The sequence below is a fragment of the Netta rufina genome (genome assembly GCF_964035555.1).
Source record: "Netta rufina genome assembly, chromosome: 14".
Taxonomy (NCBI): Eukaryota; Metazoa; Chordata; class Aves; order Anseriformes; family Anatidae; genus Netta; species Netta rufina.
This window is the reverse complement of record NC_140137.1, coordinates 15,220,680-15,246,336: the sequence shown is the minus strand read 5'-3', so window position 1 is coordinate 15,246,336 and position 25,657 is coordinate 15,220,680. Positions and strand designations below refer to the sequence as shown.

The following is a 25,657-nucleotide window of genomic DNA, read 5'->3' as shown; positions in this document are numbered from 1 at the left end:
TCTGTTGTGTGCAGATAACCTCTGCCGGCAGGGCTGCGATGGGCAGCTCCCTCCCTCCCGCCCAGCCTGCACTGCCTCTGCTAGCTGGATTTGCCGCTCATTAGGAAGGCTTTTGAGAGACTTTGCTTAAAAACTCAAAACAACTCCCAGGCCTCTAATCTGTTTATAAAATCTTGGCTTCGAGAGCGTAACGGCGCATTTTGACCCTTCTGCTGCGAGTGCTGCGATCAACACAAACACCAGAGTTTCCAGGGACAGAGCAGCCAAAAGCAAGCGCAGTCAGTCACAACACAGGGGGAGTGAGAGCAGAAAGCTGAACTTTCTCCGTAGACTTTATCGAGCACAGCGAGCATCCCAACCTCGTCTGGAGCGAGGTTCAGGCGCCCTCAGCCCTGGGTGATGATCGTCGATTTTACGTTTTGATGTTTAATGATTTATATAATGCTGGCACCGCTCCACACATCATGCTCTGGACTGCCCTGATTGAATCGCGACGTTCATTAGGTGTTTGCTAATGGGATTTCACCGGACCGTTAAAACGGGTATCAGGAGTGACTGTGCCGCGTCGGTGAATTCGGTTCAGCTGCTGAGATGTGCAAAAGGTTGGTGCTGCCGTGGCACACAGCTGGGACAGCCCTTGCACAGCTACACAGCCATCCACAATAATTCCACCATAAACATTTCATACCATCAAAAGCTAAATTTTGCCATTTGCTGGTTTGACTGTGGAAGGAAGAAACTAGCTTTAGAGACATGTCATCAACAGAATCCCAAAGCAACCCCAACAGCCGCAAGGAAGGGACTGCTGGGCTGTGTGGAGCTGCAGGTGACAGCTGTGACAGCCCACAAATAGAGATGGTAAAAAAAATTAGTCTAGTAGCAGGGAGGGAAAAAGACGGGAGAGCTCAGCAGCCAAAATATCTCCAAAAAGTCTCTGCCCTTGCTGGGCAGGATGAGATCAAGCAGGTCTTGTCCTTCAGGTCTAAAGAAACACCAGCTGTGCTCGTGCACGATGAGCGAGGTGTTGAAATCCCACTCGCAGGGAGAAGCCTCCTGCTCCATGGAGGGCTAACATTTGCAGCCTCAAGCTCGTCTTTTAAAACCATAAATATTTTGACAGCTTAGGATATATGCACCCACTGGGACAAATCAAACACGGTCAGGGCCAAAGGGCCAAATTTCTGGGAGCTGTATCTGCCAGGTGGGACCAGGAAGGGCAGGAGGGATCAGGAAGGGCAGGATGAACATCCCAAAAGGCTCCCATGGTTGCAAACAGCCCGGGGTCCCAGGCAGGCTTTCTGCTAAGCTCTGTGGCTGCTCAGTGCTTCCATAGCCTTGCCCATCGCTGCCAGGGCAGCCAGGCAGGTCCTGGCTTCATCCTGGTAATCAGAAAGAGCATCCAGCACACAGCAAACGCAGGTGCTTTACTTGCTTTCTTCAACAAACATTATCTGACAGAACACCACCGTGCACCAAACCACCGGGGTACTGAGTCACAATGGATATTTTCTAGCCACTGCTTATAAAAATACACTTCAAGTTTCTTTATTCATTTTCCATTAGCACTGTTATAATTTGTGGTTAACATCAGGACACAGAGTACCATGGAAAGCAGAGTCCTTAGCAGCACTAGAAAGCTCATTATTACTGGGAAAACAGCTGTAGGTGCAGAGAGAGGCGGGCAGGGCAGGGGATGGGGAAGAAAGGAGGCAGCACAGGGGTCCCCAGCTCATAGAAAACGTGTCGTGCGTGATGGTGCTGCCACGGTCACTGATGGGGAAAGCCCAGAGTCACTGTGGTGGGCAGGGGAGGCCAAAGAGGTGATCAGAAATACAGCATGGGATGAAAGAAAGCCAGCATTTCTAAAACACACTAAGCCCTGGTGCTGCCTGTGGAACCCTGGGGGGATGCAGGCACCAAGAGCAAAATGCAGAAATTCGGCACTAACAAACCACCAGGGACGGGCCCATCACCTGTGCCTACATCATGTCAGATGGCAGGGGAGGCACCAGAAGCCATCAGATTCCTCTTGGGCACCAGCAGAGCAGATTTTGGGCACTGCTCCCACAGCCCAGCTTCATGGGTGAACAACGCTGAAGGAGACAAAACACTCCCGGATCAGCACGGGTCCCCCGGGGTTTTGCCATGCCACAAACAAAAGCAGTGACAAGGAGGAAATCCCCAGAAGGCATAAGGAAGCAACAGCTTCTGCAGAAGAAACCAGCCCTGCATTTGTCTGGGAGTTTATCAATCTGTCCGAGGGATTTAACGAGGCAGACCCATCAGATGGCAACTCGTTCTGCTGCGAAACAGCGAAGGGGCAGAAGGAAAGAGGGCAAACACTGCCGTTGATCAAAAGAGAAAGAATGCGGTATTAAACAGTGAATTTTCATCACAGCAAAGGTTTAAGAGGAGGCCATAAGGTTTGGTATTAAAACCACTGTCTCATAGATTTAGTAAGGATCTGAAGAAAGAGATGAATTTGTAAGGTAGCAAAAGGTAGAGGTGACACAGAGATAAGTTAGTCAAAGCCCAAGACCAACCAAGTGACCCGGAGAAAAGGCAATGGAATGGCAAATTGACACCAAAGCTGACAGATAAATATTAATCAGGGAGGAGAGGGGAATCAATGTATTTTTCACAGGGTTCTTAACTAACAACATTAACTCGGAAAGAGACCAGAGCATCAGAGCGTCTTAGTGCTGCTCTGCGGCAATCCAGGGGGAAAAGGGGATGGCGAGGGAGGCAGAGATGTTGGCCTGCTTGGTGAATGGGATGGAAAATAATAGCATGAAGATTATAACATTATTAAAATGATGCTGCCTAATCCCAGAATAGTCTTCACCTCATCTGAAAAGGAGTATTATTATGGACTTAAAAGGGGCTTTAGAAGAGGGTGATGAAAATGATCAAAGGGCTGAAAAAACCCTGCTCTGTGAGGAAAGAAAATATATGAGATTATTCATCTTGCAATGGGCATAATAGGGCTCATGATGAAAAGCATATAAAATAGAGTGATATAATGAAAATATATCACAGACTTCTATTCTTCTTGTCTCAAAACACAGGAATAAGTGGCCATTTGATTCAAATATTGTTAATTTCAAACTGATAAAAGGAAATGTCTTATGCAGAAAAAGCATATTATCTCTCTGAACTCGCTGCCACGGATAAACACAGAAACTGGGAATTTAAACAAGGCCGGAGAGCTGGAAGATGCAGCAAGCACTGAGGCATCAGGAGATGGGGCTGCGAGCAGCGTGGGTGCATCATTGCCAAGTCCTGTGCTCCCCTGGTTTGGCAGTGCCCTTCATCCCCAAACTGCCCCAAACTTCCACGCCTCTCCTCCCGTATCACAACGTAATTAGTAACACCACAGCTTTATTCTTCAAAGTGAAGCTAATTCATCAACGATCTAATTATTTACCTGCGTAGCACAAATAGAGCTTTCGAAGCATTTTCTCTCGACTGGAAAGCGAAGGCTTTGTTCTTGTTGTGTTTTTTTTTTTAATACTTTTTATTTGACTGGGGAATAAAAACATGCTGAAAGTGAACAAAATAAGGCATTACAGAAATCAGGGGTCATTAAACCTCAAAATAATTGCAGCTCTACAGGATTTTTAAGGGGACACAGCACACTGGGGTACAGAAGTGCATTTCTTTCCCTTTCGCCTTGTTCTCACAAGTGCTACAGCCAGTGAGTAAAACCCCGTGAGCTGAAACGACCCCAAGGAAAGAGCTGATGTCCGAGCGCACAGGACCGCGTTCCTGCAGGTGCTGGTAAGGCTGATCCTTGGTGCTTTAAAGAAACAGAAAAACCTGAAACACAGCAAATGCCTCGCAGTCTAACAGGAAACCCCTGTTTATTACAACCTAATTGTGTTATTAATGAAACCCAAAGCGCCCACGCACTCCGCTCTGTGCCGTGCCTCAGCGCTAATGGCTCTGCTTCCCTCCCAAGTCCATCCAACAGGAATGCCTCCAAGAAGGCAAGCTGATCTTTGCAAAGGTCACTGTGTTAATCATCACGCCCTTTCTCTAGCAGCAGCTGTCGTTAATTGCCTGTGAAGGAGTCGAGATGAAATTCCTGTTAATCCTCCTCCCAGCATCACTACAAGCCAACAACATCATCGTGTCCCCCCCAGATGACCACGAGCTGCGGGCAGCTGATGGACCGGTGAGGTGCGACCGTAGGGGTGAGAAAAGCAGCTCCTCTCTGCAAAATGGAGGCTAACTGGTTGATAACTGGTTGATGGGGCACTTCTCCACCTCCTGTCAAAAATGACCATCGCAGTCATTGCTCCGCTGAAGTTACCACCAGCCTCAGAACAGCCCAAATCCTGGAACACGGGGAGTTTGTTTAATCAATAACATATGAAGCTTTTGGCACAGCTGAGCATATGAAAGAGTTTTACTAGAGCAAAATAAAGTACTGCTGTGTTATAAATCAGAGAACACATATGGAAAAGTTAAAGTGCTGTACTAAGTCGCAGAGATATCAAGGAAATCACAGAAGTTCTGGCTTGAGTCCCTGGCTCCGTTTATGTTAATAGCAGCGAACTTCAATGCAAGTCAGGTTTTACTTCTTTTTTCCAAAAGAGTAACTCATTTGCAATGCACACAACTGTATTGGAGTGAAAGGATATTTAGCGTTCCCTTCACTCACTGCCTGCCTATGTAAATTGTACATCGTGTCTACCTACAGACACGCAGAAGCAGCTTACAATTTCCCCATTGTACCAATGCCTGATCAGATGCACAATGGTGCTTGTGGGAAGAAGCAGATTTTCAAATCATCACATACTGATCACGGGATGAGCTGATCTGAATTGCATTTTGTTTTAGTGGTCTTAAATAATTTGCAGAATGCTTAAAATAAAACTCACACAGAACCTTTTAAAAATTACTCAGCATTAATATTTGAAGTATTTGTCCCCCAGGGTGCAGGCTCGTAACATGAGCACTTAATGGGGTGCATTTCCTTCTCTCCGGAGAAAAAACAAGACACTGCCATTAAATAGCACACACAGACCAGCTATAAGTGTTGATGCTATCTGAGGTCTCTTGTTTCATTTTATATGCTACGATAATTCCTGGGAAGAAAAACATTCTGCTAAGAGACAAGGAAGACCTGCTTCTCCCTTTTCTCATTCAGCAGCCAAGAAAACACGAGAAACGGTTATCAAATAATGCTGACACCCCCTCCCACAAAGCCACACCGGCCAGGCTTCAGAAAAGGAGTGCAGAAAACCCTTCCCTCCTCTCCTCTCCTCACAGAAAACCTGCCCCAGAAGCACAGCCTCTGCCCGGAGCAGCAGCCTGCAGTCACTCGGCTGCTCCCTGCTCACACCCTCAGGGACCGAAGCAGAGCCACGAGGCCTTGGTTACACGCTCACCAGCCTCGTGCCAGCATTATTTCAGCAGAAGCATTATTTATTTCAGCAGATCGGCTCCGCTGCGAGGCAGCACAGATGCTGCGATGGCACAGCGCGGGGGGGCTGCAGGACGTTTCAAGGGTAGACAATGAACAGCTGGGGGAGGAGGATGCTGACTATGTGGGTGTCTTACTGCTAGGCCCTGGGTTGTTTATTAAATGTTTATTATCCCAAAACGTGCAGAGCACTCCCCACGCTGTGCCAGCATGCATGCCATCCCATGGCCTGCCACATCCATGAGCTGGTCCAGCTGGAAAACGAAGCATCCTAACTGCAGGCTCAATTTTTGGCCAGAGCATCCTGGTGACACGGTTCTGAATGCTGGTGCAAAGGACTTGGAAGCACGTGGGAACGAGGATGCCCTTTTGGACAAGAGCCAAAACCACAGCCCGAGAGGTGGGGCTCTCCTGCCAGGTCACGTTTACCTAGCGGCTTTAGGACAACTCACCCAGCCTTGCATCGGGCTGCTTACAACCTCAAAAAATAGTGATGCTTCCCTTCCTGCAGCACAGAACTGCAAGACCACTGCACTGATGCTTAATTTTGAGACCTCTTAAAATGCAGTTTAGTCCTGGCCTTTGTAAGCAGAGTCACCTCACGCTCTCCGTGAGCGGAGATGCAGCTCCCGCATCTCATTTCCTTAGAACAGGTCTATTTAAATGCATTCGGTTTTTCAGCATTTCACACACGGTTACCTTTACTGGTGGCATATATAAGGTAACACTAATTGCTATGTGGGCTGCTGTGGCTCAGTTTTCCAGACTTTACGCCCAGAGGGAAGCTATGTTGCAGAAAGATTCAATTTGACACGTTTAGCTGCTGCGAGGAGCGCGGGCTCACTGTGGTCATGCTGTCCTGGGGGCTGCCAGGAGGTCAAAAATCGAGGGAAAACCCCACTGCAGGGAAGCAGGGCTCGGCCTGGCGAGGAGAAAACAAGCAGCATGGCTCACCCAGATGGAAACTGCCCTTAAAACCTGCAACACAAAGATTTAGAGCCTCTGTTTCCTCTGTACAAAGAGGTTTTGTGTTACTGCGATTCCCGGGGAGACATTTCTGCACTCAGACTGTGTGGGTACTCCTGGGTGCACCCAAATGCTGCCTTACAAATGGTCCCTCACTGCCACGTGGGCTGCTCAGCACCTCTTCTGGTACCGATGGCTGTCCTCTGAGGACACAGTAGTTTTTAACAGCTGGCTTGTCCCTTGGAGACATCAATGTGAGAAATCACTCTGGGTCAATAACTCACCCTTGTACCCAGCTCCCCAAAGCCTCCCGTACGCATTTTAGCTTTGCGCTGAAGGATCACTGCTGTGTGTTGCTGTGAAACACCTAATCCAATTTTCTTCATTTTCGTGGATAAAGCATCGAGATGGGGCAGTCAGCCTGCCAAACGCAGCAGCAGAGCTGCACAGCCATCGTCAGATCTGAGCACAGCAGGCGGGTGAGCCCCGGCTCTGCCAGGCGGGCAGGAGCAATCCTGGATCCGCAGCCCCTTCTGGGGAACGGCGGCGGTGCTGGAAGCAGGAAGGTTGCCCAAAGGACTTCATTATTTAGATTGAAGGCCATGGGAAAGCAAAATGTATAAACTATAACACCGTGCCTGTGTATGGAGGTAAATGTGGATGGCTGTGCCCACAGCCTGCTTAGAGAAGCGACGTTCTGGCAGCCTTGGAAGCCACTACCCTTGAAGCTCTGCTAGCACCCAGGAGCCAGCAGGAGCCAGGGTGCCAGAACAGCCTTGCACACCTGTAAGACAAATATGTTCTGTAGCAGCAGGCAGCAGACAAGGAAATAAAGCTGTAAGAGCAGAACGCTGCACGTGGAGGGAAATTCATCCTGCTGCTAATGCCCATAGCTTCCCTAACGAGGGTAATGGATACCACGAGGAGAACAGGCGTCTGCCAGCGGTATGGTACCTGAAACACAGAGCTGATGGGTTCTTCTCCCCGAGCCTCAAGCTGATGCAAAATGCTCATGTTTTAACAGTAAGTGTGATGAACCATTAGCATAAATTACCAATTTTATAACGAACTCTCCAAAAACATCCTGATGGTTTCTTCAGAGCTGTGTTCCAGTTACATGCTCAGTTATCCTTCAGTTTAAATATAAAGTGAGTCTTGGGACAGGTATCACATCAGAAGTCAGGCTAAATGATCCCAGAGGCCCTTTCCACCTTTGAAATAGATAGAAGTACATATTATTAATATAAAAACACATAAGGGAAAGGGCCACATGATCCTCCAGAGGAGAAGGAAAAAGAGAAAAGCTGGTTCAGTTTCCTGGAGAGGGCAGCGATTTATGGATACGAGCATTTCCTAACCTTGACTTCTTCAGCAACAAGCCCATGTACTCACATCTCGCTGCTCAGAGGACATCTCGAGCACACAACAAGTAAATTTGTCCAAATGGCTCAGGCTGGGGCTGCAGCAGCACACCGAGCTCGCTGCTTCCAGCTGTGCTCTGTGTCCGTGGCTGGGCGCTTCCCGCAGCTGAGGCTCTTCCATCAGCTGCGGGGCTGGGGGTCACCACCCTGGGCATGCCATGAAACCCCTATTTCTGCTTTAGTTTCTGTTACAGCTGCCCAAGAGATACGTGAGCACGGGAGCAACCTAACCCCCCTGCTGCTTCTTGCTTCAGTACAGCAACTCTGGGAATTGCAGAGTTTGAAAGAGTCAAATTTCCAAGGCTACTGAAACCGTCTGTTCTTGGATTGCTCTGAGTAATGCTAAAGGATTTGATAGTAAACATCTTTTTGTTCTTTTTTTGGGGGGTATAGGGTGTGGGGAGGGACAGAAGCCAACAAAGTGTTCATAAAGACACGCTGTCCTCCTCCTCTCCCTCAAATGTTTTTTTATGCCTTCTGTCCCCTGTACAGAGGGTGTATCAGATGGATTTCAGCAGAGGTATGTTTTCCTATTTTAAGGACAATTAAAAAAAAGAACACAACAAGCATTTAGACAGCACAAGTATTTCCTCTCCGCACTAACAAGCATTTCCTGGCCAAGCAGCTCCACAACATGGAATACATCTAACAACTTTGTTTTCCCACAATAATATTTTTCCCAACCTTTGGCTGTTGCGGCAGCTTACTTTCCATTTAAGGCCATAATCCCACTTGTGGGATAACCCATCCCAGTGGATCTTCACAGATGTAATTACGAAGGCAAAGTCCTAAAACAGAAAAGTGTTGCAACTATTCTTGGGAAGAAATCAGGAAAGAGAAGAGAGAGAAGCTGAAGAGTTTCCAAATGTTGTAGCTCACAAAGTGTGCCAGAATGGCTCGGTTCCTTTTATTTTTAATAGAATTGGACAGTTAAGTCAGAAGTTAACACAAGCACATAAACTCACACTAAACTCTGAGCAGGCTGGCCACAACCCCTGCCTAAACAGGAGGTATGTGCATGCTCGAGAGTTACTGAAAGCCTTGCCGTGAGGCCCTGGATGGACTGTATATGGCTTTGCTGGAAATAAAAACAAAAAGCAGAGTGGCATCCTGCTCTGCCACTGCTAGCAACATTCCCACCAGTCTCCACCAGGCAAAGTGCCAGAGAGAAATTCAATAGATTAAACCAAGCAGAGCAGCACAACGGATAGGGACGTGCTAATTCCACAGGAAGAGGCTCGGCAAACGCTGCAGGTCGCAGGCAGAAGCCAGAGAGGGAAAGCCTCTCGCCCAGCACCGGCTCCAGCCCCAAGCATTGGGCACGAGGTATTTCCACAGGGTACAGCGAGACAGGCAATTTGTACTGTGCTTTGACTGTGTAAAACAGAATTCAAGTAACTTTTACAGCACTCTAGCTCTTCCTTAAAGTTTATTTTTTTAATTACTGCGTGCACTTGATGCCCTGGGTGAGATGCCCTATGAAGCTCTTAGGATGCCTGATGAAAGCCAGAAAGTTGGAAGAGCTTTGGGCAAACCAGACCCACACCTTCGGTGACTGCACTGAGAGCTTTCGGGAATACCCAGCCTTACAGGAATGGATTTCAAACGAGAAGAGCAGTTGGCAGGCTCAAGCAAGTAGAAAAGCACACGCACATAAAGGATTGGGAGCTGTGCACGAGCTAATGGAGCAAGCAGAAAATGACTGGGCATGCTCTCTGGGCTCAGGGACCGCTTCCTTTACGACAGACAGTAATGTCTCATTACAGGAGAAACAAATACAATAAAGATGAATATTCCATCTTCCCCCGGCTGCACTTTAAGTGCTAAGCCAATACGAATTCTCAGGTTATATTTCACAAAAATAGCTCCTCCAAAAAAAAACTGCTGGCGGTGCAGCAAGGCAAATTTCATTTCGAAGATAAATCCTACATTCTTCGTAGGCAGATGTTAAAATATATCAGGCTTTATCCTAACAGCCCCTTCCTGGACCAAAAGGAGGCACAGAGAGAATTTATAACCAAAAAGTTTCTTCTTTCACCCCACCTTCCCTACATGCTCACCGCAGGGCTCTGCAGAGTCAGTGCAGCCTCAGCCCAGTATTCGGGATCAGCAGGAAAATGCTTGGATGGTAAAACTACGTTGATGCTGTGGTGGCTGCCATCACAGCACACACTTAGTTCCACTTCTACGTGGAGGTGAGACCAGCACAGCCCACAGCTGACAGTCACAGCCCCGTCAGGGCACCTGGGCACAGCGCCAAAGCAGCCCAGCAGCTGCCAGGGGGTTGCTGGCATCTGGGGCTGTGCTGAACACAGGGCTGTGCCAGGACGCTGTAGCACAGCTGCTTCTAGCTTAATTTACCTGCACGGTTCCATGGAAGCTCCCACAAGCTGGCACATGCAACAGCCTTAAAGCTGCCCCTGGGAGCAGTGCTGTGAAACTGCATCACCACCACCTCCTGCAGCAGGAGCCAGCACGCCGTGCCAAAGGGTCACCAACAGCTCGTTCCAGGATGGGTAGGGATCAAGGAGAAAGCATCTTCGCCAATAAAAACCCAGCTTGGCCTGAGCCTGCTGATTCCTGGTGATGTTTGCAACCTCAGCCAGCTCCTGTCTGCATGCTCTGGACATCCTGCTGGCCAAAAGTCCCCTGAATTCAAGCACTGGAGGCAAACATGCACCAACACGAAGCTGTGCCTACAGATCACAGCTTGAAGCAGTTCAGCTTTTTTGTTTCTTTTTTTTTTTTTTGAAAAAGTTGGATAATCCTACATTCATTCTGTCTATCACCTCCCCTTGCATCTCCATTTTGAATTATTTATCATCAGGTATCACATTCATTTGCATACTTTATAAGGTGCAAAATAAATGATTAGTCATTACATATTAGCCTCTTCCAAACCATCTGTGCGAGGCTCTGTGGCAGCTTTGTTTTGCTTTTCTGTAAGACTTGGGGGAAAAAAATCCAAGGGGAGAATTGGATTTGCTGGCAACATACAGGAAAGTAGTGCGCACGCTTGTTGAGAGCAAAGGTTTATTGCTCTGTTATAGCTGCGCTCCGCATCGAACGCACAGACTATCATCTTCGGTGTAATTTAGCCGGTGGTACAAATTGCAAGTAGCATTATTTCAAAGACCTTTATTTATTGATTAGAAACAAAGTCCTTAGCCTCTTCCTGTTCCCTCCTTGAGTCGTGCTGATTGCATACAAAAGAGAGCTATCACTTAAAGAGCCAATTAAGTCAACTTCTGAAAGGTAATTGAATAGCTGAAATTCTTAGTGCAATATTGTACTGCATTATCTTGATTGCAAGGAAGGAAAACAAAGCAGTTGGAGCGACGAAAATTAGAGAATGAGGCATTAGGCACAGGTTGGAAGAGCAAAATGGATGGAGCCATTACCATTTGCTTTCTGTGCTAACTTCTACTGCTTGCTACAGGTGTGAGAAGGAAACAAAGAGCCTTGCTTATTGCCTGCGCTGGGCAGGGCTTTACAAGGGACCAGCTGAGCTGCTGACAGGCACGGAGAGCGCTGGTGGCCATGGCCACCTCTCTGGGGAACTCCACGTCTTGGTGTCCTGTGGTTGACTGCAAGCGTTGATTGATGCAGCCCTTGTATCTGGGGCTTAATGAAGATAATGCCTCCTGGGTGGGTTCACTGAAGCCTGAGGGAGGGGCTCATACTCGTCTCTAGCAAAGCCACTAACAGACTTTCTCTTTTCTGCCCTCCTGATTACCTCCAGAAATACTTGGAGGCTTTTTGATCACCTCTGAGGGTCCCAAACCCCTGCCTGACCTGGCTACAGTGAGACCAGGAGACTCGGATGAAGGACGTAAGCTTCATTCCCTTAGAAAAAAAACAAGCTTAGCCAGAAAACAGAAGAGAAAGCAATTGCAAGCTTGCCAATACTCCAAAGTTACATAAAATCACTGATTTAAATGCAGTAAAAGCCAAACACCAACTGAGAGCGGAACCCTCAGCAATCTGAAGCCACCGGCTGAACGTGGTCAAAACCCACCATCCATTTGTAGGAACCTCTCAGAGTCACAGCACTTGGGCTATAACTCATTTATTTACACAGCCACATAAAAAGGGAGCTTTTTCCAAAGCGGAAACAGCGGCGCCACGAACCATAAAAGCCTCTTTCCTCCTCCTGCACCAGCAGTGCTTTGGTGGACCTGTCGGTGCTGTCCTGCTGTCCCTCCACCCTCCCGCAGGAGCAGGATGAGTCCTCCTGGCCCAATCTCCCTGCACATTAGTGGAGTGCTGCTGCTGCTTTCCCTTTGCTGCCTTGGCACCAGCTGCCTTCCCGCACACGTGTTGTGTCTCGCACCGAGCGTCTTCTTGGAGAAAACACAGCTGAGCAGGGTGAGGTGCTGCCACGAGCCCCCTCTGCAGCTCCACAGGTATGTGGGTGGTTGTCCGTCTGTCCTGAACGCTTGCTCTCAAGGTCCCTGCCCCAAGCCCTGCAGACTTTCCACCCCCAATGTAAGCAGAGACCTCCCGGAGCACCCGGATCAATGCTGTTCCTCTGCTTGCAAATGTGTCAGCAGAAAAATGCAAGGCCACCCCTCGGCACGCACGGCCTCGCTGCTTCTGTTTGAGAGGCCGCAGGGGACGGTCAGAGGGAGGTTTCAGGGGGGTTTACGCACCCAACAGTGCAGGTCGGTGCTTCTGGAGCTGCCCCTGTGCCGTGACTTTCCCATCTGTGGGGTGAGCTCAGCGGTACCCACTCTGTGAAGGGCTTTGCTTTCCACCAGCGCTCCTCCATCTCTAGGGGTCAGGTGCCGCCACCCTCACCTTGCTGCTCTGGGGCCTCAGGAGCCACCAATCTGAACCAAAACGTCCATAAATCCACCAGGAATTTGGCATTAACATGTAACAGCACCAAACATGCATGTAGTGGCTGCACTTGCCACCGTGCAGCAGAAATATGGGACTTGAAGGCACTGCTCAAACTTTGGTGTCGTTCATTTTTGTCAGTAACTCCTTAGCTCATGTTGCAAGTATCTCTGCAATTTTTGTTGAAATTCATTGACACAATTTAAAGAACTTGAGCATTTTTTTTTCAGACTTGAGCAGTCTTTGCCCAAACAAAGCCAGAAGGAAGCTTTGGCAGTCAAATACCCCCCGTGAGTCCTGGTTGTCAGACAATAACCCATAAAACAGGAGCTTTGGTTTTTCTTCCTTCAGCAGACTGAAAGCACATCAAACACAGCAAAGCGACAGCCCTCCGCTGACCGGTCTATACTTGTGACTTGTTACATCTTCTCAGGAGCTCTTTTCAGTTACACAATCAAAAAACCCGTAAGGACTTTACTGAGAACAGCTCTCAAAATTGTCTGCACTTCCACAAGAGCCTACGTCAACGCCGCGGAGAGGGGAGCCAAGAGGAGAACAAATATTTCACGTAGCAGCACTCACATAAATACTGCCCCGTGACACCGATCCGCCGTCAACACAATTACATCCTCACATAAATTACCGGTGCACTTCAGAAGCGCTGCTAATAGGAGACAAATAAATAAATAAATGAGCGCGTGAAATAAGAAACCATTTGACACTGCAGTGAGCCACTTCACCCTCCGATCATTATTTCCCAAGGCACGCCGTGCTGGTTCGTATTCCAGCAGCACATCCTGGTAGCCGCACAGGTACAAGAGGAGCGTACAAATCATGTTTTGCAAACAATTGTTGACGAAGAGCAGGATTTGTGTATTCATTGTTCACCGCTGAACAGTTACATACATTTTAATCCCGACCTCAAACACAATTTGGGCCGTGGCAGATGTTTCCTACGGCGCAGACTTCCTCTGGAAGGGAGTTAATTCAGTTTGAACACGGCAGCAATGAAGAAAGGGATTTAAACAAATATTTTCTGCTTATTCTCTAAGCTTAAGACTGCAGAGGTAGAAATGAGGGAGCAGCAAATTGAAGAGCTAACCCTGCCTGCTCCGGCATCGCCTCCGGATTGAAACCAGCTCAGAGGCCTGCGCCGCCCTGTCACCGAGGATTTCTCTGTTACACCAGGCTGTGTCTAAATGAAACTAAATTATTTTAATGAGGTGCCTCTGGACGCACAGCGATGGAACAGAGAGGGGAACGCACCTCGTGTTTAAGGCTGCTTAAGTTTCACCAAAAAAATGGAGCACGTTCGACTGCGATGTCGTTCTCCCTTCCCTTCTGTTACCTGCCGCAGTTTTCTCCCATTACTCAAGAGCAGTAAGGGGATCGTTGTTTCACCAGCCGCTGTCCCAGCTGCCCACAGCACAAGATCCGATGGCAATCTCATATTTACATCGTCGCCCATCCTGAAGAGCCCTGAGATGCTTTTAACGAGTCGCCTGCAGAAGGCCCATCACTTCGCCTATCGGTACAATGGGCTCGGGAAGTGACAGCTGTTTAAATAGTGCTCACACAGCGGAGTAGTTTAAGGGAAAATGAAATACTATAAATAATTGAAACCGCAGCATGGAACGCAGGCAGAGCAGAGGGAAAGAGGGCGACCCAGAGGAAGCTGGCAGCAAGAGAAGCAATAAGGACTTCTGCTAAAAGCCAAAGTAAACAAAAACATCCACACCTCTGCACAATGCCACACGCCAGCAAACAGAAGCTGTTCCCAGCCTGCTCTGCCCAGCTTGGCAATCCTGGCTTCGCCCACCACCAGCCCTCTGCTGCTGACATCTCCCACTCTCCTGCTGGGGACCAGCGATCCTGGCCTCGCTGACCAGGAGACCCGCGTTTGAAATAGCCAGGGTCTGACATCTTTTTCGAGGGACTTGCACGATGACCACAAGCTTTGAGGGTTCCTCAGACCCCCAGCAAGGTGGATGTTTTGCCCTGGGGATGGCTGGGCCCGGCAGGAGATGGCAGAGAGCTGAGGGTGCTCTCTGGAGCTAACTGCTGCAGGGACCCAGCTCAGCACAGGGTCGAGGAGGGAGGCTTCACGATGAGCACATCACGAGATTCCTCAAGGAGTGGTTCATTCAGAGGGCACGCAGCGATACCAAGACCCAGGTAAAAGTCCCCGTTAAGATTCCTGTGCAATTCAAGAGCTGCTGTTCTCAGAGATAAGATGGGTATCTTGCCTTACACAGCAATCGATTGACTTTTAGGGGTCAACTGGCAGGCCTCGCCAGGTTCCTCTTGTGCAATGCCAGCGGTTGCAGGGCAAAGCCTGCGCCAGGCACAGCGGTTAAAATCAGCCCAGCTCCCAGAGCCACAGGAACCGAGAGCAGGAGGTGGAGGAATCCTGATGCTGAGGCTTCTGTGTGGGCAATTCAAGCTCGAGAGCTCCTGCTCTAGAAGCACATCACCAAGACAAAAAGAGACCATGCTTCTTGTTCCGTAACACGGGGCTGGGAACGCTGTTAGCGGATCCAAACCCATCCAAACGTCATGGCTGCTGTCAATACAAAGCTGTTCCTTTCTCTTTCTGCCATCCTCTGCTTCGGCCGTGGGGCAACCATTAGCTGCAGACACAAAGGGAGCAAAGAGCCTGCAACAAGAGCCTCATTAAAGCGACCGTGCAACCGGATTTGTTTTGGAGCACAGCGCAGTTCTCCACGCTGCAAGGCAGAGCTCTTGCTGGGGGAAAAAAATAGATCAAATTTAAAAATGTCTTGCATACCTTAATATTGCAAGCAGCTCCTCAGTCAGGCTTAAAACAACAGCATTATCAGCCAAAAAAAAAAGAAAAAAAAAGAGCAGAAACTCTCCCACAACAGCAGACCAAATGAAAAAAGGAAAAGGATGAAGGCGGCTTCAAATCTGCCCTGGATAAAATGTGCGTCTCTGCTTTAACCAGCTGTAGGGAGGGGGAAAAAAGGGAAATGGGATAGCAGGGACCAGAAATCAGATTTATTAAGGCCAACCAGGTAGATAAAAGACAGATGATCACCAAGCAATGATGTCTCTATTTTGGGATGAGTTAACTTCTGAAAACATCTAGTCAGCTTTAGCATTTAGTACACATGAAATTAGCGTCCACACAAGAGCACTCTCCTGAAACGACAGGATTTAACATAGCCGAGATAATTATCTAGATCCTTCTTTATCCCATTAGTGGTTTTCATTCGCGTCCTGGAACACCATAAGCGGATTGTTCAAGAATTATTTGCCATCCGCTGTTTCAATCCTGATCGGAATTATCTTTATACCTTGGTATGAAGAAAAGAGATTACATCCCTGCCGGGGCTTGCTGCAATGCCCTCTTTTCTGAGGCTCCTTTTATCATTTTGTTCTGCCAGGTAGCGAAAAGAATCAGAAAACAATTGCCATGGACATGACGTTGCCCTCTCCTCCTCATGCGTTTGGGAGGAGGCTGAGGTGGGGGCACACGCATGGGGATGAAGCTGAGCAGGACTTGGCCATCCAAAGACCCAGGATGGGATCCAGAAATGCTCCCAGCTTCCTCCTGCACCACAACGCAACAATAACAATAAAAAGCGATGAAACTCTTAAAAGCAATTAAGCAATTCACCGTGTGCAACAGGAAGAAGTGGGATTTGCTGCAAGGAGAGACCCCAGGGGTGGATGATAAATGTCGCTGTCCGTGCTCTCCAGCCACATGTCACCGTGTGAGCTGACAGAGATGAACCCGGTGTGATTCAAACAGCCAGCACCATCCCTTGCTTCAAGGCCCAAACCCTCACGAGCCAACATTCCCCTCCCAGCCACGAGGTTTGTATTAACGGAGGAATTACATCTCCTTCCAGGGATGGCCAGGACACTTCCCACCTCCCCATGGGCACCCATGGCAGGAAACGAGGAGACTCCTGGATGAGACGAGAGCTCTTTCCCCCTTATAGAAACGTAAGAAAGTAGGTAAGCAGACCTGATGTGAATAAAAATGTCTTTTTTTTTTTTTTTAAAGCATGTTTTACAGCTTCGTAATGAGCTCTGTAGGAGAGGTATCTCTATAAACAAGTTATTAAAGGGGGGAGGAGGGACACAATAATAGCAGGTGCCAATTACTCAGCTCCCAGCAGAGACTTTCCAATTTCTCACCTTCCCCCAAAGCAAGATGTGCCTCTGCACGGCAGCACATTTCCCTGCGAGTGTAACACCCTTGCAGGGTGTTTCTTCTCCCCCCCAAAAACAAGGATGCATCGCTGCTGTATCGCCACTGCACAGGGGCTGTCCCTCTCCCCACCAACCCTGCACCAGAGGAGGGACCAACACGGCATTACGTTATTTTGAGAAGAGCGGAGCAGCACGGAGTAAATAACACAAAATTGGCTTTTTATTTGACTACAGAGCCTGACCACTCCTACTGCCAACAGGAACGGCGGATTTATAGGCTAATTGCAGCTGCCAGGTTTGCCTCTCTGCAAATATCTGCTCCGTTTCAGGAACAAAACCCCAGTAACGATTTTGTTATTTTCAGACAGCAGCAGAGTTTCAGACCGTAAATGTTCACATTGCAACCGGAGCCATCAGCGAGATCCCATCCTCCAAGACGAGCACACCACAGCAATGATTAATATTGCAAACGTAATCCAATCCTTTAAAATCATTATTTCCAAAATCAGCAAATAATTACTGAGGCCTTCAGCAATCAATACTCAGGATAAATAGACAATTAAATTGCAAAAAGAAACAAAAGAAGGTAGTTAATATTTGCCGAGGACATGCCAAATACACTTTTTCATGGTAACCAAATACTTCCAGTAAATAGATATTTTAGCTCATCGGAGAGGCACTTTCAGAAAGTAATAAATTAATCTAATAAAACCGACAGACAGGGTGGAACCAGACGTTAATGAAACACAAACTGATCTATATGGAGCCAACCCACAATCCATGTCCTAATTACGCTCATCAGCCCTTCTGGTTACTTACCCTCTCCTCCCTCCCAGGTCAGCCTTTTAGCTCGAGGAAAACACGTTTCGTGCCTCTTCACGGGAACGACAAGGCAGAGGATTTCAGCCATCAAGCTCAGAAGTTTGCACTCAGCTAGAATTTGCTCATTTCCTTTTTTTTTTTTAGTTTAATACCTCTCCATCCCTAAAGTCAGCAAATTAATCAGCTTTTAAACACGACGCTTTCTTGTCCTTTGATTTACTTCAAGCTCCACCTGCGAGGTGCAGGATAAGCTCTCCCAAAGTCCTGCAAGCCACCCAGTGGGCATGAGCATCCCCTCCACGTGGTATGCTCAGACCAGGAGGGTTCAGCTCATTTTCTCTTCTTTTACTGTTTTTTTCTGCCAACATTTTGCTGCACCTGACCCTGCCATCACTCTCAAATACCCATGGAAAGAGGGAACACGTCCTACAGCTGCCCTGGGGTGGGATCTGTGAACCAGTGGGGGGTTTATCACCAGGGTGATATAAGAGTCAATGAGCCAAGAGCTCAGCATCTCACACCCTGGTCCCAGTCCCCATTGTGAGGGAAGTTTTGGTGCTGACCAAGCAGAGGGACCAGCACACATGGAGCACGTGGGACATCAGACGTGAGACTGGAGGTGGAGGAGCTGGATGCTGGAGGGACTCAGAGCAAGCCCTGGCCTGTGCAGGACAATCACCACCTTCTCCCCCTGCAGCCTGTTCTGCTTCAGCAGCTCCTACCAAAAGTCATCCCTTGGAGAGAATGAAGCCACTGCTCTAGGCAGGCATCTGGGAAAGTTCCTGGAATGGTGATAACTCAAGCTGGACAAGATTAAGAGAGGGAGAGACACGTGAGAAGTCTGTCCTGGTCATTTTCTACAAAATCAAAGGAAGAAGAGAGAGAGGAAGATGAGGAAAATGGAAGACAGAGGAAAAGATATCAAAGACAACACCCGAGAAAGTGCAATGAGAGGTGGCACGAAAAAGGAATAGTTAAAAGAGGAAAGGCGAGATCAAACAAGAGCAAAAAGATCAGCCTGGACACCGAGAGGAGGGAGGGGAGGCCGCTGCGGTGCTAATTGACTGATTCACTTGACAGCTACTTTTCCGTGGCAGCTGCTAAGTCTGAGAGCGTAACACCCCCCGAGTCCATCCGTCCACCAGGCAATCGATGCAGTCAGATATTTCCCTTGCTCTCTACGTGCACGTGGTGACACGCACTGGGGATGCACAGAGAAGCTCGGCTCCGGGGCACAGAGGACCGCGGCGGCGTTGTCTTCGTTGGGAAACCTTCCCCGGCTGCTTCTGCACCAGTTCTTGTCCTGGCAGGGTTGTGTTCCCACTATGCTCCCACTAAAGCTGGCTATACGAACATGCAATGCACTCACAGGTCACCTCTCAGTATTGGAAGTGTTTCTTTGATAATTTACAAGGGCTCTCGAAGACTCTGCGATGTTTTTGGTAGCGCTCCTCCTACTGAAGACGTGAAACTCCTCGGAGCAGTGACTGCACACCCAGGATTTGCTATGGCAAACAGACAGGCTGCGAGTGACAAAAAGGTCTCTGTGTGGCACCCGATTTCCAGAAAGCTCTCACCACCACAGGGAGAGAAGAAAAGCCCGTGTTCCTCAGGGCAGAGCCGTGGATGTGGTCAGGGTGGTCTGAAACCTCCTGGAGGAAGAGGTGTGAGGCGGGCTGGGCTCTGCCCCAGCTCGGTGTCTGTCCCACTGCCAGCAAGCCCTAAGGCAGGAGCATGACAGGCATGGCTAAAAGTATACGGACAGCACGACTCGACTGAACTCATAATGGCGAAAAAAAACGGCTGGTGGAGATTGTTTTTTGCATACAACCCCCTTGAAAACCTAATGATTTACATGTTAACGCTACCGCTGTCCATTCTAAAATAAGCAGAACTGAAAACAACTCGCACAAATGTGCCCGGTTGCCTCACCACACGGCTGAGCCCCCTGCTTAGGGGGCACACGGCAGAGGAGGGGAGGGATATGAAACACCAGTGGGGTCACCCCACAGCAGGGTCACCCCATGGCAGATGTAGTCACGGTGCTGTCTGCGCATCAGCGGGGTGTCCACAGTACTGAACCCGTCCTGGAGGCTCGGATGTGGCTGGGCACCAAGAGGAAAATGGGAGGAAAAGCAGCCAGTGCCACAACTCACACAGAAAGGGATGGCTTGGAACAGAAACCCGCCCTTCCCAGATTTTCTTGCTTCACAAGGGAAGCCTGACGTGAGCTGTGCTCTGTGAGGGCTCAGAAACAAAACAAAGAAGGTCATCGCTGAATAAAAAGCCTCCCGACACCTCAATTAAAATAAAAATGCAGAAAAACACATTTCCCTCTGTCAAAGGCAACAATCCTCTCCCCAGACCAGGAAGCTATTAAGCAGATGTTTGATCACCAAGCCCCGTAAGGCTGTCCTTCCAACACGGCTCACCTTTGAGCCCCAGCTAAAGCCCTGTCTTTCTTTTAGTAGTTTTCATAACCCCATAATTTGCCCTCCCTGCACCGAGCCCCGCTGACCCCATAGGCTTCCACTTGTGAAAACCCTTGATCCAAGCCTGCAGGATGCCTAAATCCAAGGGCACGGGGAGAGGAGCACAGCAAAGGGAGCTGCCTGGAATAGCCCAGAGTTTGGGGCATTTTCTGTTAACTCATTTCTAACTCAGATGCAAATCTCGGTGAGCGTTCAGTGGTGCCAGCAGCAGGTGAGCGTTTGGCTGACTGCAGCAGAAGCGAGTTCACGCCCTTACAATGAACCTGAGCAGAGGTTTTCTGCAGTTCAGCCCCAAAGAGGCTTCAGCCGTGACTCTGGCTCCACTTTTTCCCCTGGCAGGAGCTGCTCTTCTCCATCCTCTGCCACACATAGTGGGACAGGATGGGATGGGACAGATATTTGGCCGAACCTCGGCACGGCACCAACCCGAAGGGCTCCCAATGCTCTGGTCCTCATGGGGACTCGACACCCACAGCTGTGCTTCCCGCAGCGAATAACCGGAGTTTATCAAGCGAAGCGGCTTTGCCCAATTTATCACTAAAGCAATTTCTTCATAATTTAGCAGGCTTCAAAGCTTTCCGGAGATGACTGGCAGCTTCACTTAAACTAGCAAGCTATAGATGTGCTTTACCTTAAACGCTAAGTGAATAATCAATGAACATCCCGGATATAAGCACAAATCAATGATTTCTTTCAGATGAATCAAACGGAATCACAAATTAGAAATGGTTTTGTTCTGTAAGAGAAGTAAGCCACGAGAAACACTTGATATAATGGGGGGGGGTGTTAACCCACTCCTCTCCTACATCTTGCCGCAGCCTCTGTTGCAGGAAGCTCTGCCCTCCAGACCCCTGTGACAAGGGGGTGCTGTGAATGCAGCTGATTGATGTCCCCAGGGAGGGATACAGCACATCCAGGGCCACATCCAAGCCTCCACATCCCACTACCCCAGTCTGGAGAACGGCTCCTTCCACCAGCAGGGATTTAAGCTCCATCACACGACGACAGCGCTTCGTGTCGGAGCAGCAAAGGGACGCGAACGAGTGCACGTGCAGCACAGATCGAGAGCCCAGTTTAAAAACCCAACAAAAACTGCCAAGCAATGTAAGCAGAAATACAGCTGACTGCAGGCAATGAAAGATTTAATTTGATAAATGCGTATCAACAGACTGCGCGGGGCCATTCGCTCGCAGGACGAAATTTGGTCAAACCACGGGCAGGACAATTCTGCAAACGCTGCTGCTCTGCAGCCATGCACTGCACACAACTTTTGACAAGCACCGACCAAGCAGGGGCTCTCAGAAACATTTGTATCTATCTTTTTTTTATTTGTTATACAGTTTAACATCAAGTTTCCTGCACCGAGCCCCCACCTGCACCTCCTCGGCCACCACAAGCGCATGCTGCAGCTGCTGGTGAACGCTTCAGAGAGGCTCCGGGTGGCAAGGAAAGCCCCCAGCGCAGAGCAGGGCTGTGGTGTGCACGGGGACCGCAGCCGGTGCCCCCAGGCCTCCAAGGGAAACCACAAAGCCCTGCAGCCAGGTGCGTACAGGAGCAGGGAACAGAAGTGAAAGCGCAGAAATGGGAAGCCCACACGCTGCGGCAGGAGATACGGCTGATGGAGCTGTCCCCCAAGGTGTGACTGCTGCTTCTGGAGAGGGTCTGAGCTCACGGCTTTCTGCGCCGCACCACGAGACTTTGTGCAGGTGCTCAGGGACACCTCCCCGTGCCACCGCTGCCTTCGCTCCACTGGTGGCACCTCCAGACCTGAGGGCACCTCACGTCCTCTCGCAGTCCGGAGGAGAGCAAGCACGTTGATGCAGGGTCGCAGCTCCTGGTGGGACCACACGCACCTCTGCAGGGGCTCAGCATGTGTCCCCCCCTGGTGCTCAGCCCCACCACAGCTTGATCCTCCTCAGCCCTGCTCCAGCACCACTTCTTGAGCCTGCTGAGAAGAGGCAGTGTCTGCTTTTGCAGACCACGGGGTCAAAACTTTGCTAATAACCACGTCGCAGCAGAACACTATTAGCGGGGAAACAAACCCTAATTGGGTACAGAAGGGCAGCTCTGGAGCTGGTCTGACCTGTTTTATTTTCTTTCACTTAATTGTTTTGTCCTCCCAAGAGCAGGGTAGCAGAGATAAGCAGGCTCTGCGATGCTTTCCTTGAGCCTTAAAATCATTTTCATTCCCCACCTGAGGCAGTGTGGGCACCTTCCCTGCCTCACCCCAAATGCAAGCATCCCACAGCTCAGGGGTACCAGGAGCCATCCCCAGCTGACACTGCAGAAGGCTGGGAAACACAAGGCCTGTCGTGAAGAAGAAGGGGACGGGGATGAGGAGGATCCAGGATATTATAAAATAATCAGCTTAACTTCAATTGAAGTACTTAGACAATAATGAGGACTCGAGCAAGAGCTAACCTCTTTATCAAAACTAAATCACATCAAATGTTCTCTATTTCTTTGTTTCCGGGCATGACATCCCAGGGACAAAGCTAGGGATGCAGGAGGGGTCTGGGCATCCTCACGGGGGTGTCTCACTGCTGGGAAACCCGTCAGTGAACTGGTGACTGCATTTAAAGCATGGACAGGGAGCACAAAGTGCGGCACAGGGAACCCACCCCAGATGGGACACTGCCCAGCGCTTTCATTCAGGACTTGGGTTTCGGCACAGACGACGTGCCGATGGCACTGGGAGGTGACAGCAAGCTGAGAGGGACTGCCAGCCCGCGGGAGGACAAGATCAGAATTCAAAACCATCCTGACACTTCAGAAGCTGAAAAAAAAAAAAAAATAAGGACGCTGTTCAGCAAGGGACAAGCGTGAGGTAATGCGATTTGGTAAGAATAATTAACCGGCCGAACACACGATGAGGGATGAAAAGCAGGAAAAGTTCTGGAGAAGAATGGCTGGGGGGCAGATGGGATTAAAAAAAAAAATAAATGTGAGTCACTTGTGGCAAAAGTAAAAAGCAAACACTTTGCAGTAGATAAGGATCTCAAGTAATCCCTCGTGCTTCTGAGCACAGGCACGGCAGTGGTTTGGTCCTGTACCACAGCTAGTGCCACTCTTCGGGAAGATGACAGCCCTGAGGAGAGCAACGAGAACAACCCCAGATCAAGCACACCGACCTAAAAAGAATGATCAAAGGAACTGGCATAGCACGATCGATATTGGCAGGGACTAAGGGGAAACACAGCAGCAACACCCAAATACCCAACCAGCTCCCTAAAGAGGGAAGGAACTTCCCTGCACGTGCCCGAAAAACAGGCAAGGAGCAAGCAGGGAACCAAACTGAAGGAAAAGGCATCTCTGCTCTGCTCGTAAGAAAAATCCAACGGTAGGGCTGTTAAATGTCAGACGGACCGTCTGGGGAGCTCAGGCATCCCTGTCAGTGAGGTTTTTATGAGGGAACAGGATAAACATCTGTCAGGAATGGCTTAGACATCGCCGATCCCGCGCAGGGGCAGGAGATGGACCGAATGACCTCCCAAGGTCTTCTCCAGCTCATGACAGCCTGATACGCGCACAAGTGACCACAATGCCCGGAAACCTGCTGCGCTGACACCGCCTGACCCACGTCGTTTGTAACCTGCTGCAGCGAGCAGCAACCTCCAGGTGCCGGAGGGAAACGCGTACACTAGCGAGGTCCTGCCAGGAAGGACGGAGATGGCTGGACTGGGTTATTTTAGCACATGAAGCAACAGCATTTGTAATGGGGTGACCTCCCCCCTGCCTGCCCCACACCTCAGAGCAAAGTGGTCATATCTGGGAGCACTGCAGAGGGCTGGGCAGCTGGAGCACCCTGCTGCCGACCCCACGGCTGCAGGACATGGAAGAGGCGAGCAGCCAGCACGGGAGCGAGAGGTCCCTGCACCGCCGTGCGAGGCAGGCACGATTCCGAAGCAACCACCAGAATTTTCCTGCAGGCCAGGGTAAATCCCGTGCGTTGCTTTTGCGAGCAGCAGGGTGGGAAAAAGTGACTGAGATGCTGTCAGGAAAAGCTCACGGAGACAAACTCCTCAGTACCTGTGCCACGGCAGGACAGGGCTCTGCACCCCTGCTTTGCCCACGCGGGGTGAAACCAGCAGTGATTTGTAAGTGACAAAGCCGACAGCCCTCGTGCTGTAGGGCTGAGCCTGACCTGTCCCAAGCAAGTTCCCCAGCTGCAGCACCAAGCCCCAAGAGCTGCATGGGTGCAGGAAGGGCGCTGCCTCTGAAGCCCCCAGCAGCAGCAGTGGTGCTGCTGGGCTCCACCCTCACCTCTGGCTCCCCAGGATCCCCCAGCACCCAAGGGTGCTGAAGTGCTGGGGTCCCACCTCTCCACGGGGATGTGGACCCAGGGGGGCCCATTGCCCACAAAGGTTCTCACCACGGGCATGGGGACGAGGTGCATCGCAGCAGCAAAACCCAAAGCACCCTTGGGTTACAGTACAGCACCACCGACACCCCCGGACCCCCACTCCCCCCCCAGGCTGCAGCCACCCTGCAGGGGATGTGCAGCACCAGGGCGCACAGGACCCCATTGGGTCGGGATCCCACCGCACCCTACCCCACCGGGGAGGGACCCCAAGCATCTCCCCAAGGCAGGACCCCCAAAACCACCCCCAGAGCTCCATCCACACACCCCCGCAGCTCCGCATCCCACCGCCCCCCCAGCAACCGGGGCGTTACCGGGAGCCCCCCCCCCCCCCCCCCCCCCCCCCCCCCCCCCCCCCCCCTCGTCCTCCTCCCCAAATTTACCTTTGTGCCCCCCGAAGGCTCCGTACCAGGAGAGCGAGAGCAGGGCGCAGAGGCAGCCGAGCAGCAGGGTGAGCGCCGTGCCGCCCCGGAGCCTCATCGCCTCCTGCCCGCCGGGGGGGGCCCGCATGGCCCGGCAGCGGCGGCGGCGGCGGCGGCGCGGCCCCGGCGAGCGCGGAGCGGGGGCGCGCAGCCCGCACCCAGCCGCCGCGCCGGGCCGGGGCCGGGGATGGGGCCGGGAGAATAGGGGAGGGGCTTAACGGGGCGTGGTTAAAAGGGGGAGGGGCTAAAGGGGGTGGGGTTAAAGGGGGCGTGGTTCGGGGAGGGGTGGGAGCGGGTGGGGAGCGCCCCCGTGCGGGGAAAGAGGGGAGGGGGCTGGGGGAGAGCCGGGAGGGGGAGAGGGGAGTGGGCGAGGGGTGTGTGGGAGGGGGTGGATATGGGGGGAGAGACCCCCGTGGGGGTTTCCCGGGTGGGTTGGGGGGGTGTGGGGTGGGAGAGACCCCCGTGGGGGTGTCCTGGGTGGGTTCTGGGGGTGGGAGACCCCCCCCCTGTGGGGGTGTCCCGGGTGGGCGCTTGGCCCCCCTTAGGCAGGATGCGGGATGCAGGAGGCAGGGGGAGGGATGCGGGCACCGGGCCCCATCCCAGGATGGGGGTCCCGGGTTGGGGGTCCCGGGTTGGGGTCCCGCAGGAGCCCTCTGCCTCCAGCCTGACAGCCAGCCGATGCCAGGGGAGTGTCGCAGGTGGATGCTGTGGCCTCAAAG

At 50.7% G+C, this 25,657-nt stretch overlaps 1 protein-coding gene across 1 annotated transcript in view; it reads right to left on the bottom strand.

The window, feature by feature from the left end:
* The window catches only part of MGAT4B (alpha-1,3-mannosyl-glycoprotein 4-beta-N-acetylglucosaminyltransferase B), a 43,251-nt gene extending 18,142 nt beyond the window's left edge, over positions 1-25,109 (bottom strand). The window contains exon 1 of the mRNA XM_084295205.1: positions 24,900-25,109. Within this exon, the coding sequence (XP_084151331.1) occupies positions 24,900-25,026 (127 nt within the window). The 5' untranslated portion in view covers positions 25,027-25,109. The remainder of the gene's footprint in view (positions 1-24,899) is intronic.
* Positions 25,110-25,657: the final 548 nt, after the last annotated feature.